This window comes from Camelina sativa, chromosome 12, assembly GCF_030686135.1.
Source record: "Camelina sativa cultivar CO46 ecotype springtype chromosome 12, ASM3068613v1".
In the NCBI taxonomy this organism is placed as follows: domain Eukaryota; kingdom Viridiplantae; phylum Streptophyta; class Magnoliopsida; order Brassicales; family Brassicaceae; genus Camelina; species Camelina sativa.
Genome location: NC_141891.1, coordinates 34,906,145 through 34,921,425, shown reverse-complemented (window position 1 = coordinate 34,921,425; position 15,281 = coordinate 34,906,145). Strand labels below are relative to the sequence as shown.

The following is a 15,281-nucleotide window of genomic DNA, read 5'->3' as shown; positions in this document are numbered from 1 at the left end:
GATATACGTATACTCGATGGTTATGCTTTTATGGAATTTTGTTTCATAATTCAATGAATATAAAATTCATAATTTTTGAGACATAGATTAATGTAATCTTTATGTAATTTATTTTATTGAATTCATGTGATGACCGTAGACAGATGTGATACATTATTGTCTTTTTTTCTAATCCTTTAACTAATGACAGGTTTTTGTTTTTGTAGATAAATTACCAATATGCAAGCCAATATGAAACGATTTTTCAAACCGATTTCTGGTTCAACGTCCAACACCAATGTGATGATTTGTCATGGGATCCTGCTGAGAGGAAAGAGATAATGAGTTATCATCCGAATGAAAGAGACGAGATAAGATGCAGATATCTTGTTAGAGGTCCATGTCAACCTTATGATCATCCTTTTAAGAAAACAAAGATGAGTAATGCAATGAGACGATTTAATCCAGCTTGGTTTGAGAAATATGGTACTTGGCTAGAGTATAGTGTATCAAAAGAGAGAGCTTTTTGTTTGTGTTGCTACTTATTTAAAGATGACGTACGAAAGCAAGGTGGCAATGATGCGTTTGTGAAAGAAGGGTTTTGTAACTGGAATAAGCCTGACAGGTTAGACACTCATATGGGTAAATCATCCAACAGTTCTCACTGTAGTGCTGCTGAGAAATGTGATAACTTGATGAAGCAAGGTCAGTCTATCGTGCATGCCTTGTTTAAGCAAGACGATGTGGTGAAGAAAGAGTACCACATTCGTTTAAATGCTTCAATTGGTGTTTCCAGATATTTGTTGCGACAAGGATTGTCTTTTCATGGTCATGATGAGTCAGAAGAATCTGCCAATAGAGGAAATTTCTTGCAACTCGTGAAATACACAGGAGAACAAAATGATGCTATAAGTAAGGTTGTTTTGAATAATGCTCCAAAAAATAACCATATGATTTCACCAAAGATTCAGAAAGAGATCGTGAATTCTTTTGCAGAAGAAGTAGTGAAGTAAATTATTGAAGAAATTGATTATGGTGTGTTTGGTCTGTTAGTTGATGAGTCTGCAGATATATCTCACAAAGAACAAATGGCTGTTGTATTCCGATTTGTTGATAAGAGCGGAGCAGTGAAAGAAAGGTTTATTGGAGTTGTTCATGTAAAAGAAACGTCATCTGCATCTTTAAAGTCTGCTATTGATAATTTGTTTGCTAAATACAGGTTGAGCTTAAAAAGGCTACGAGGGCAAGGCTATGATGGAGCAAGCAACATGAAGGGGGAATTTAATGGCTTGAGAGCATTGGTTGTTAGAGAAAACAATGCTGCTTATTATGTTCATTGTTTTGCTCATCAACTTCAGTTGGTGGTGGTGGCAATCGCAAAAAAACACTTTGAGGTTGGTGATTTTTTCGATATGATTTCTACATTAGTGAATGTAGTTGGAGCTTCTTGCAAAAGGCAAGATATGATTAGAGAAAATTATCAAAGAAAAGTGCAGGAAGGAATTAGTAGAGGTGAGATTAACACTGGTACAAGATTGAATCAAGAAATTTTGCTTCAAAGACCTGGAAATACTCGTTGGGGTTCTCATCAGAAAACATTGGAAGGGTTAGTTGAGTTGTTTTCTACTATCATTGAGGTTCTTGAGTATATCCAAAATGAGAAGAAGAATGTAGTTTGAGTTTGGTGACAACCCATCCATGGACCCCACTAGCCTCACTGCTAGCTGCCCAACGGACTGTCGTGGACCCTGCTATCCCACTGCTAGCCGTCCCAATGGACCCCAAGCTGGCCCTTCAGGGCATCGATCCTAACCCATCACTGTGGATATCCCAATCCACCAGTAGGTTATTGGTGCGCCAGACGTTCCTCGAATCCTGGTCCCCACCCTTTAACAACCTTCCCACAGGACAAGTTGCCACCAATTGATCTGTCAATTGGTGGCAACTTGTCCTGTGGGAAGGTTGTTAAAGGGTGGGGACCAGGGTTCGAGGAACGTCTGACGCACCAATAACCTACTGGTGGATTGGGATATCCACAGTGATGGGTTAGGATCGATGCCCTGCAGGGCCAGCTTGGGGTCCGTTAGGACGACTAGCAGTGGGCTAGCAGGGTCCACAGACGGTCCGTTGGGCAGCTAGCGGTGGGCTAGTGGGGTCCGCGGGACGGGTTGTCACAAGGAAGCTTTGTTCTTGATTGTACTATCTTCACTGACAGATTTGCTAGATCTTTGTGTGATCTTGGTTCTAGGGTCAACCTAATGTCAAGATCAGTAGCACTCAGCATGGGAATGATAGACTTCCAGCCTACTAAGCTCACTCTCATCCTTGCTGACCGATCTGTTCATATTACAGATGGTGTTCTTGAAGATGTTCCAATTAAGATTGGTGAATGCTTGATACCTACTGATTTTGTGGTGTTAAAGTATGAGGAGGAACCCAAGGACCTTCTTATTCTGAGAAGATCATTCTTAGCCACTGCTGGAGCTATAATTGATGTAAAGAAGGGTCAGATTTGTCTCAACATTGGTGATTTACAAATGCGCTTTGACATGGAGAAGCTGGTTAAGAGGCCAACCATTGATGACTAGACATTCTATGTAGACACATTGTCTAATCTGGCTGAAGAGATATTCCAGGAGCTGCATCCTGAGGATCCATTAGAGAGAGCATTGGTTGCTTCTGCTGAAGAAGCTGAGCATCTAGATGACATTGCTGCTGGGTATGTCAAGCTACTTGATGCTAATGAACAAGTGAAGAAGCTGGTTGCACAAGAGGAATTGGTTAGTACTTCTTCACAAGCTGAGAAATTTTCTGATTGGAGTCTTGAAAGAGCTCCAAAGCTTGATCTCAAGCCACTTCCTGCAGGTTTAAGGTATGCATTTCTAGGTGAGAACTATTCTTATCCTGTTATTGTTAGTGCTTCCTTGAACAATGCAGAGCTCACTTTATTGCTAAGCAAGCTGCGCAAGTTTCGCAAGGCTCTTGGCTATTCTCTTGATGATATTGCAGGAATCTCTCCAGACTTGTGTATGCATAGGATTCATCTTGAGGAAGGAGCTAAGACATCTATTGAGCATCAGAGGAGGCTGAATCCGAATTTGCAAGATGTTGTCAAGAAAGAGATCATGAAGCTGCTGAATGCTGGGATCATCTATCCAATATCTGACAGCAATTGGGTTAGTCTGGTACATGTTGTTCCTAAGAAGGGTGGAGTCACAGTAGTGAAGAATGACAAGAATGACAAGAATGAGCTGATCCCTACAAGGACAATTATTGGTCATCGGATGTGCATAGACTATAGGAAGCTGAATGATCAACAAGAAAATATCACTTCCCACTTCCTTTCATTGACCAGATGCTGGAGAGGTTAGCTAATCATCCATATTACTGCTTTTTGGATGGTTACTCAGGCTTCTTCCAGATTCCCATTCATCCTGATGACCAAAAGAAAACCACCTTCACTTGTCCCTATGGTACCTTCGCTTACCGCAGAATGCCTTTTGGTCTCTGTAATGCTCCTGCGACATTTCAGAGATGCATGATGTGTATCTTCACTGATTGATTGAAGATTATATGGTGGTGTTCATGGATGATTTTTCAGTCTATGGATCTTCATTCAAAAGCTGTTTGGACAACCTCTGTAAGGTGCTAGCAAGGTGTGAAGAGAAGCATTTGGTGCTTAATTGGGAAAAATGTCATTTTATGGTTAGAGATGGCATAGTGCTTGGCCACAGGGTTTCAGAAGCTGGAATAGAAGTTGACCGCGCTAAGATAGAGGTGATGACAGACCTTCAACTACCAGAGAATGTGGAGGCAGTGAGGAGTTTTCTTGGACATGCTGGGTTCTATAGGCGTTTTATCAAAGATTTCAGCAAGATAGCAAGACCACTTTCTGCTTTGTTGTGTAAAGATGTCAAGTTTGAATTCACTGATGAATGCCGCATAGCCATTGAGAGGATTAAGCAGGAACTTGTGAGTGCACCTATTGTTTAGCCACCAGATTGGGATCTTCCATTTGAAGTGGTGTGTGATGCTAGTGACTTTGCATGGGAGCAGTGCTGGGACAAAAAAAAAAATAAGAAGCTTCATGCAATCTATTATGCAAGCAGGACACTTGATGAGACACAAAGAAATTATGCAACAACAGAGAAGGAGTTGTTGGCTGTGGTGTTTGCTTTTGAGAAGTTTAGGTCTTATCTGGTTGGTTCAAAAGTCATTGTTCACACTGATCATGCTGCATTAAAGTACTTGATGCAGAAGAAGGATGCTAAGCCTAGACTTTTGAGATGGATTCTTCTTCTACAAGAGTTTGACATTGAAGTGAGAGATAAGAAGGGGATAGAGAATGGTGTTTCTGATCACTTATCTAGGATTAGGACTGATGATGATATTCCTATCCAAGATTCTTTGCCAGAGGAGCATGTGTACCTTGTTGAAACTGGGTTTCGGACTGATGACTTGAAGAATTTGTCTTCGGATGCATATGGTGTCGATCGACACCAACCTAGCATCGATCGAAACCCTTTGTTTCCCGAAACAGATTGGTCGAATGATGGAGACTTAGCTGTTGTAGCTACCTCCAATCAACCTTGGTATGCTGATATTGCCAATTATCTTGCTGCAGAAGTAGAACCAGACAAATTCACAGGCTATCATAAGAAGAGGTTCTTGAGAGAGCTTAGGAGATATTATTGGGATGAGCCTTATTTGTATAAGCATTGCAGTGATGGTGTTTACAGAAGGTGTTTAGCTGAGACTGAGGTTCCCGATGTTCTATTCCACTGCCATGGGTCAGATTATGCTGGACACTTTACTACTTTCAAGACAGTGTCTAAGGTTCTACAAGCTGGGTTTTGGTGGCCAACAATGTTCAAGGATGCTAATGAGTTTGTCTCTAGATGTGATGCTTGTCAGCGGAAAGGTCAGATTAGTAAGAGGCATGAGATGCCACAAAACTTCATCCTTGAGGTTGAAGTTTTTGATTACTGGGCATAGATTTTATGGGACCATTCCCTTCCTCTTACAAGAATCAATACATCTTAGTGGCAGTTGATTATGTCTCTAAGTGGGTTGAAGCAATTGCAAGTCCAAAGAATGATTCTGCTGTGGTTCTTAAGCTGTTTAAGACCATTATCTTCCCGCGGTTTTGAGTTCCTAGAATTGTCATTAGTGATGGAGGTAAGCACTTTATCAATAAAGTGTTTGAGAAGCTGCTGAAAAAGTATGGTGTTCAACATAGAGTAGCTAGTCCATATCATCCGCAGACTAGTTGACAAGCTGAGGATTCCAACAAGCAGATTAAAGATATTCTAGAGAAAACAGTGGGTGTTACAAGGAAAGATTGGGCTATGAAGCTTGATGATGCACTTTGGGCTTATAGAACTGCATATAAGACACCACTTGGCACCACACCTTTTCATCTGCTTTATGGGAAAGCATGTCATCTTCCAGTAGAGTTAGAGCACAAGGCAGCTTGGGCAGTTAAGTTGATGAATTTTGATGCCAAGACAGCTTCAGAGAGAAGGTTAGTGCAGTTGAATGAGTTGGATGAGCTGAGATTTCATGCATTTGAGAATTCCAAGCTGTACAAGGAGAGGACCAAGGCATATCATGATAAGAAGATCATCTCCAGACACTTTGAGCCTAATGACCAGGTTCTCCTTTATAATTCCCGCTTGAATCTATTTTCCTGGAAAGCTGTGTTCCCGCTGGTCTGGACCTTTTACTGTTCAAGAAGTCAGACCATATGGAGCTATTGTGCTGTTGAACTCTAAAGGAGAGAAATTTACTGTTAATGGCCAAAGGGTGAAACACTATTGGGCGAAAGCTGAGATACCAGAAGGACACATTGTGCGTTTGGAAGATGCACCCTCTGCCTAATCCGCTGCCAAGTCAAGCTAATGACTTAAAACAAGCGCTGAGTGGGAGGCAACCCACTGGTAGGAATTAATTCTTTCGAATTTTTGCTTTTAGGATTACTAACATATTAATTTTTGGTTTTGAGTTATCATTGTTTCAGAAAAAGAAAAAAAAAGAAATGATTGAAAAAGTTTCGATTATCATAGATCATAGCAAGGCATCGACCAACACCACCTGGGTGTCGGTCGACACCATTGATGGACCAGAGACGAGAAAACGGGCCATCGGGTTTGATTTTGCTGGGTTTCAGTTTACTGGGCTTTGACCGAAGTTGGGCCGGACCAAATAGAAGCAGTGTCGATCGACACTGTTGAAAAGGAGATAATCATGACTAAAACCCTCGAGCCGTCTCACTTGTTCTTCTTTCCTCCAAACCAACGAGAAACTTCAAAGCTTCATAACTTTTCTGGTACTGATCCATTTTGAGTGATTCCAAGTGCTAACTCACTCGATTTTCTCTCCTCTACCTGGATCCAGTGTCAATTTCGGGTTTTGGAGTGATGTCACCCAACAAGAAGGCTCGAACCAACGACGGCGAAGCTTCCTCTTCAACTCGCCCACCTCGCCAGTCCAACCGCCCTCCGCCTCCGTCAACTCCGGCGACTGCTGCTCCACCTCCGTGACCTCCGGCGTGAGCCTCCACAACTTTACGTGACCTCTCTCTTCCATCTCCCATCCAATCAAGATTTCCATGGCCAAAGGAGGAAGGTAAACCAGTTCCAACTAAAAGAGAATGGCCAGATAAGCCTCCTATTGAGCTTAGGAAGCCTGAATTCATCAATAGGCTAATAGGTGTTTGGGGAGATTATGAGACAATGCTGTATAATGCTTGGTTAGATGTTGTCATTGAGCCTACAAAGTTTGTTGATCATGCTGTTCTTCGTAGAATGGGAATTTATGATGAAGTATTAGGGTTGCTAGATAAGATGAACATGGGAACCATCTGTACTAAGCAGTATGACCTTTATCCGGATTTGGTGCGGCAATTCATGGCTACTGTTAGGATTACTTACCGAAATGAGCAAGCACCAGATGCATTTGGGGGTGTGCTGCATTTTTTCATTAATGGAGTATCTGATAGTATAACTTCTACTGAGCTTTGTGATTGCTTTGACTGGATCCGTTGGTATCAAAAAGTTGCTTTGCCAAAGCATTATGAGGATCTCTCTCTTTTGTGGTCTTACATAGGACTTGGAGTATATGATTCTAAGAAAATGCTTCACTCAGAGGTTCGCCAGCCCACGCTCAGGTATATTCTAAGAGCTCTTGGTACCACTTTTCAGTGTAAGATGGAGCCTAACAAGATGAGAGCAGCAGAGCTCTACTTTTTGAGTGCTGGTATTGGTAGCTTGATTCCTTCTCTGTCCCTTGATGAGCGTCGTGACACTATGAACCTCAACTATGGGGCTATTTTCGCCTGCCACTTGGTTGATTTGCAGACTAAGTCATTTCTGGGTACTGGCACTAAGACAGAGAGTGTAGGGAGCCTTATCACTGCTATTCTTCAGTTCAGGAGAGTCCCTTTTGATGGTTACAGTGTTGTCACTAAGAGAGTTTTAATTGATGAGAAGTATCTGAAGAGTACACATTGGCTGAAACCTGGTTTATTATGGAGGTTTGTTGATGAAGCAGGGGAGCACTTTATTCGCCTTCCGCGACCTGATCTTACTACCATTGGTAGTGATCATGAGCAGTTACGTTTTCTCCCTTCTGCTGATGACTATGTTGCTTGTCCTCCTTCCCGTCACCATCGCACTCCGCGGGAGTTCTACTGCTACTGCTGCTGCACCTGCTACTAACCCTGCTGGGGGTTTTGAGATTGGTTCTTCTTCTGGGACTGCGGCATTTGAGTTTCCAGAGCCACCACAGGATCCTGCCACTATAGACCAGGGAGCTCATCAGACCTATGTGGTTTCTACTATGCGTGCCATCTAGAATGGCATGGCTCGTTTGTCTCAGTGTTGCTGGATTCGTCCTACTAAGCCTACCAGGCGCATATCACCTTCACCATCTTTCCCTGATACTGATCCCGTCTCTGATGATGATGATGTTTCTGCTGAATTTTAGCTTCTGATCATGGTTTTCTTTATCTTTTTTCTTTTTAGGATTGAGTAATTTTTATTCTTGCTTTGAGTCAGTTTGTGTTTGAAATTTGTTTGAACTTAGGGCATCTCCACTAATGAGTACTCATCAAAGTACTCTCAATAAAAAATTAATATAGAGAAGAGAGAGAATAAAAAAAGAAGAGAATCAATACTCAGAGTCCTTCCGCAAGAATCGTTTCTTTAACTGTTGCAAACACACCACCATTTCTTATTGGTCCATCTTTATTAAAAAAATAAAAATATAACTATACAATTAAAATATTATTATTTTTATGTTTTTGAGTAACCCTTCCCATTTCTACCGCTGGAGATGACCTTATGAACTATCTATCTATTATGTTGCTTTTAACCTGTGTTTGTGTTTGAGTGCTTCTTAACAGAATTAACATCAAAGGATTGATCCAACAACACATGAACACAAGTAACTGCAACTAACAAGGAGTTTCGGCCAAGAATTCACCATTCGCCGAGGGTGTCGATTGACACTGCAATGGTGTCGGTCGACACCGATGGGTAACCCGAGAATCTGTTCAATTTTTCATTACAATTTTTCAACACATTTTTGTTTCTTAACCTTTCTCTTGCTTGATAACACTGGGGACAGTGTTGTTTAAGTCTAGGGGAGGTTAGTACTAACTACTAACTTAGTTTTTGTTTTATTGTGTCAAAACCGTATTTTTGTTTTTATTGAGTCAAATTTTTCAAAAAATTTCTGTTGAATTATGATCTCTAATTTTTCAAAAATTAGTCTTTGGCTAACACTCTAATGATTCTTGACTAAGCTTGACCTCAGAACTGAAGTGTGAAAAGACTATGAGCTGTATCAACAATCCCGAAAGCCCTTATTCAAAGGATATCTGGTTCAACCAATGCTGTCTCAACTTTTATCAGGATTTTAACCGGACTTAATCTCTTACTTTGGGGTTGGAAATCAGTGGACTAGACTTCTTCAGTCCATACAAGACAGTGCAATTTTTCAAAGTATGTTTCCCCTCTCTCTTCCCTTCAGTGCCTTAAAAAAAAAAGAGAAAGAATAAAAAAAAGAGGAAATAAAAGATGAAATGATTTTGATCAGTTTAGAGAGGTAGGTAAATTACCGATGACCCCGGTATTCGCTTACACCTTTGATCAGAATTTAAAAAAAAAAAAAAAAAAAGAAGAACCAAATTGAGAAAAATCAACTCTTTGGAAGTGAGAAAAGGGAGAGGAAAGGAGATGTAAGAAGAATGTCTTGGCCTGAAAAGAGTCCATATGCCACTGTTCGATACACCAAGGTAAAAACTCACTTGTACTTGCTTTAATTTATGTAATGAGATGACAATGGTGAGATTAGAGATTCCAGAGGATTGTGGGATTTGAGTAAGGAATGTTGATGCTTTTCAATTGCTAAAGTATACGAAGTAAGTTCTTGAGAGTCAAGGCGATAAAGAGTGCTAAGATCAGTTACCTGCAGTTGAGTGAATTCTATGTTTTCAAGCCTCTTTCACAGGTGTAAGTTTCTGTTTTGCTTGAGGGCAAGCAAAAGCAAAGTCTGGGGGAGTTGATATATCATGGGTTTTACGGTTTTTAACAATGATATAAGTATGCTTTTTGAGTCTTTTGATTTTTTTCTAGGTTGTTTTTGAGTCTTTACAGGTTATCTAGGAATTTGGCACGAATGGAGCAATGTGTAGCAATTTGGATCATTTTGGAGCATTTAATCGAAGGAAATCAACTTGGAGTCGGATCAGAGTGATGGCATCGATCGACACCACATGGGCATCGATCGACACTCCTGTTTACCCGACGAGAGAACAAGAATTGGAAGATTTACAAATTTGCCTAAAGTCTTCTACAATTGCAACATAAGCCCCTGGACGTGTTTTAGGATGTATATATATATTATTTTTGGGTTTTAGAAACCCTTAAGTTATTTTCTAGAAGTTTTTGAGAGAAAGATTATTGAGAGCTTTTGGGAGAGATAGATCTGAATTCTTTGTAGAGAGAAGATTTCTAAACTCCCTCTTTTACTTTTCAATATCTATTGCATGTTATTCAGAATTATGATTTGTTCTTCATTAAACATGTCTGAGTAATTTACTTGTTAGGTTTAGGGTTTTTTACAGGTTTTTATGATTTATTAGATCTGTAATTTTTAGGGTTCTTAGTCTTTTATGATCTTCATCCTTGGTTGTTCTTCACAATAATTCTTGATTGATCACCTAGAATTGTTATCTTAGGGAAATAAATTGATATGAGAATATAATTGTTTTCCTGATTAAACCATTGATGCGCAAAATTATTTCTTACAAAGAGATTTGAATTAATAATTTTGTGAACTTATCTAAACCTGTTCTTAAAGCTGATTTTTAACTTAGAATTTTACAAAGAGATTGGATTTTCTGGTTTTAAATTTAGATAATAATTGCAGTGAGAACTGATTTATTTTACCAAAATTTTAGAGTTCTAGATCTGATTTTATTGCATGAACCTTAATTATTTTATTGATTTGATATTTCATAATTACCTGAGAAATTCCCTAGGCTTAACTCTTTGATTTTCTGGATTCACAAACACTTTTATTTAAATATTTGCATTGCTATTTCATTAATTAAATTAACTTGTTTAGCGTAATAACAAAACTCTATAATCCGTTGGGTTTGATCTTGAGTCTCTGTGGATTCGACCCCTAAGTACTACATTGATCTCTTGTTTGAGAGAGTAGCTCTATGGATTAATTTGAGCTTATGATTACGCGAGCCACGGAAAGGAAACCTTGTTAGGGATAGGACTCAGACGTGTTGAGAACCGTTTGCTCGCGACTCTTGGGGGACTTTAGTTCTCCTAGTACTGCTATATTCTGAGACTTTGTGGCTTGAGAGTATGTGAAAGGACCGACCTTTTTAAAAAAAAAAAATAATAATAATAAATATAATATAATAAATAAACTACAACTAGTGGTCCCATACCCACTAGCCACCTAACCACAATCACAACCAACAGTGGAATAACAATACCAACAAATATCCAATAATAACCAATAAATATAAATTACCAATATTCATGACATCAGCAATATCCAATAACTAATAACAGAAATCATAGAACCAGCAACCTAGCAATGTTCTAATGACCCGACTCTAGCAACCTAGCAATGCCATACAACATAAAACCGAGTCCCTAGAACATCCTCCTCTTTATTGCCTTGATTCCACGATCACACTTTGCGTTTACCTGCACCACAAACACATATTGCAATGCATGAGTATTTTATAAACACTCAGTAAGGCAATCCTCCCATCTACTGGGCTATACATACAAGCAATAGAGTCATCTCTAACCATCAATAACAATCAACAAATAACAATAAACAAACCAGGACTCTGCATCGACCGACACCAACATGCATCGACCGACACCAAATGGAGGTTGCGTCGACCGACGCAAGATCTGCGTCGACCGATGCAAGGTTAACTTGCATCGATCGATGCTCCCAATGTATCGATCGACGCATGCTCGACATAACACGAAAACCCTAGAGTTTACGCGCCGTCCTCGCATCTGCATCGACCAACGCACAAAGTGCATCGACCGATGCAACGCTGAGCATCGTTTTCCTACAAAGCTTCTCGCCGGATCTTCGTTCCTACAACCACAAAACTCAATCCCAAGCCACAAGAAAGCTTCCTAACGTCCATAATAACGATCTAACAAGTCTAACAACACACAGCAAGCAAATTAGAGAGTTCTCTAGCTTAGATAAGCCATGGTCCTGCACTTACCTTTGCCAAGACGAATCTGAACCTAAACACAAGAAGAAAACGCTCCTAGGAAGCTCCTACAACGTTCTAAGCCTCAGATCTCACCAAGAAACGTCACAAATCACCCAAAATCTCCAAAACTTCTCAAGAACTTTTTCTCTCTTTCGCTCTCTCTCAAAAACGGCCACAACACCACGAATGAGACAAAAATCGTGTTAAGGGTTTTCCTTCACCCAAAATGCAGCGTTTGACTTAAGTCAAAACGCAGGAACTTGACCTTGCATCGACCGATGCAACTCCCAAACCGGGATTTCGGTTCATGGATGTTACAATTCTCCCCCACCAATCTAGATTTGTCCTCGAATCTCGAACAACCATCAGCCAAGGACTCCCGTGCAACCATCTCCACGGCCCGTACTCCTCCGACCGATCTACAGAAGGTGACCTCTAGGCGATAGACTCACGCTCCAGGCGTTATTTGCTCTCGACTTTTTGGACTTTCCTCTACTCATAGGCCTAAACCTTGAGTTTTTATTGGCTCCTCATCAGTCCTAAGTCTGCATGCCAAATGTTGGCTCCTCATCGGGCCTAAACCCGCATGCCATAATATATGTAAGGGAAAATCCAAAACTCGTCTCTCGGGTTGCCACCCTACAGTGCGCCCCCGGATCGTCATCCGAAGTCGATGTACCAACCATATTCCCAAGCAACAAAGTCTCTGAATATAGTAGTACTAGGAGAACCTAAGTCCTCCAAGAGCCGCGAGCAAACAATTCTGAACACGTCTGAGTCCTATCCCTATCCAGGTTTCCTTCCCGTGGCTCGCGTAAAACATCTCAATGTCCTACCAACCACATATCCCCTCACTGGAATACCTCATGACCACACAAGGATCATATACATGCCACAAGGGCCGCCACTAAGGCCAAACAAAATGTCCTAAAGAGGACCGCCACCAAGGCCAAACAAAATGTCCTAAAGAGGATCGCCACCAAGGCCAAAAAATGTCCTAAAGAGGACCGCCACCAAGGCAAAACAAATGTCCTAAAGAGGATCGCCACCAAGGCCACTCTATCCCGAAGGACCATCACAAAGACCATCTGTCCCGAAAGACCGTCACAAAGACACTCTGGCTAAACAGCCCGCCACAAAGGCCACGCAATTGGCTAAACAGCCCGCCACAAAGGCCACACAATGGCTAAACAGCCCGCCACAAAGGCCACCCACGGCTAAACAGGCCGCCACAAAGGCCACACACGGCTAAACAGCCCCCCCACAAAGGCCACACAATGTCTAAAAAGACCGCCACACCCAGGCACACTGACTCGAAAGTCCGCCACTAAGGCCAGACAAGCCCTCCAAGGCTCTCCACCGCTAAAATGGACAAATTCTAACTCCCGTAAAAATTTCCATATTTAGCACTTTCCATTTTTGGAAACTTTCCACTTTTGGAAACTTTTATTTCAGGAAATTTTCCTCCAAAAATCCCGCCTCACAGGAACTTTGTACCCCGAACACCACCTCATCTTGTTACTGAGTCGCACAACCAACCACTCCAAGCGACCGAGTAAACCAGAGAGATGGACTGGAATACTCCATTCCCGCTCCAGCCACGGATTACAGATGGAACCAGGCTAAACAAGCTCAAGTCGCGGCTTGCTTTTCATACCACTTCTTGAACCTTGCCTTCATCTTCGCCTCAGGCTCCCAAGTCTGCTCCTCAACACCATCACAGTCCCACAGGAGTCTCATCAAAGGAATCTTCTTCCTCCGAAGTTCCTTGATTCTCTTCTCGAGAACCCTCACTGGTCTCGCCTCCAATGTCATGTTAGGCTGAAGATCCTCAGGAATCTTTGCCAACACCTGCTCACCCTCACGAAGACACTTCCGCAACATAGACACATGGAAAACCATATGGAATGCACGCATAACCTCGGGTAACTCCAGTCTATATGCCACTGGTCCAACCCGCTCAATCACTCTGAATGGACACATATACCTCGGACTCAACTTAGTCTCTGACAATGACCTGTTCGGACCCCGCAACATGGCCATCTTGTGGTACACTCTGTCTCCTACCTGAAACTCAAGATCTCTCCTCCTCCTATCAGCATAACTCCTCTGCCTATCCTGAGCCTCCTTCATGTTCAGCTTGAGAACCCGAATCTTCTCTGAGGTCTCCTGAACAAAACTAGCACCAAACATGCTCCTCTCCCCCACCTGAGTCCAGCATAACGGTGTACGACATGGTCTCCCATACAAAGCCTCATAAGGAGCCATCTTAATACTCGCCTGATAACTGTTGTTGTAAGCAAACTCTACCAGGATCAGGTGATCTGCCCAATGGCCACCCCAATCCAACACACACATCCTCAGCAAATCCTCCAGCGTCTGGATCGTCCTCTCAGACTGCCCATCTGTCTGGGGATGATAAGTTGTACTAATATGCACCTTAGTGCCGATCTCTGCTTGAAATGCCTTCCAGAACACCGAAGTGAACTTCGAATCTCTATCAGACACAATGCTCGCTGGCACCTCATGCAATCTGACTATCTCTCTCACATACTTCTTAGCCAAGACCGCTGCTCCATCAGTCTTCTTAATGGCAAGAAAATGTGCTGACTTATTCAACCGGTCCACAATGACCCAAATAGCATCAAAGGTCCGTGACACTGGCAATCCTACCACAAAATCCATGGTGATCATATCCCACTTCCACTCAGGAATGGGTAGACTCTTCAGTAACCCGCCCGGAACCTGATGCTCAGCTTTCACTAGTCGACAAACGTCGTACCTCGCGACCCAATTAGCTACAACCTTCTTCATCCCAACCCAATGATAGTACCTCTTGAGATCATGGTACATCTTAGTCGCTCCTGGATGAATAGAAAATATGCTCGCATGAGCCTCTCTCAAGATCTCTTATCTTAAATCCTCATCCTTGGGCACAAAAATCCGACCGTGCCCAAGAACAAACCATTAGCTGAGACCTGATACTCTGAATCAACATCCTTAGAAGCATTCACCAGTCCCAAATCCTTCTCTTGAGCCAAACGCACCCTGCTCAGAAGATCTGATCTATCAGCCGCTTCCAAACCCAACGGTTCCTGTGAAACAGCACACAACCCCAACGCACTGATCTCTCCTGCCAGAGACTCCATCTCCTGCTCAGGCAAAGCCAACACTAGCGTAGTAGTCAACATCTCCTTAAGGCTTTCAAAGTCCTCCTCACACTCCTATGAACAAACAAAAGAAACATCCTTCCCTATCTACTTAGTCATCGGACGTGCCTTGCTTACAAAACCCTGCACAAATCTCCTATAGTATCATGCCAATCCAAGAAAACTCCTGATCTCTGTGGCATTCTGCGGTCTAGGCCAATCCCTGATAGCCTGAATCTTCTCTGGATCTATAGAAACCCCGTCTGAAGACACAATATGACCCAGAAAGCCCATCTCACGCTGCCAAAAACTGCACTTGCTCAACTTAGCAAACAACTTCTGCTCCCGCAGCTTCTCTATAACTGCCCTCAAATGCA

General features: G+C 41.9%; 1 protein-coding gene and 1 pseudogene across 1 annotated transcript; both read left to right on the top strand.

The window, feature by feature from the left end:
• Positions 1-231: 231 nt before the first annotated feature.
• LOC104734047 (uncharacterized) lies at positions 232-1,653 on the top strand (annotated as a pseudogene).
• A 3,498-nt stretch (positions 1,654-5,151) lies between these two features.
• On the top strand, positions 5,152-5,859 carry LOC147933076 (uncharacterized). The gene is made up of 4 exons (XM_087477282.1): positions 5,152-5,157; positions 5,277-5,459; positions 5,562-5,633; positions 5,677-5,859. Exons 1-4 carry the CDS (start codon positions 5,152-5,154, stop codon positions 5,857-5,859), a joined length of 444 nt encoding a protein of 147 aa, XP_087333408.1.
• The last annotated feature ends 9,422 nt before the right edge of the window (positions 5,860-15,281 follow it).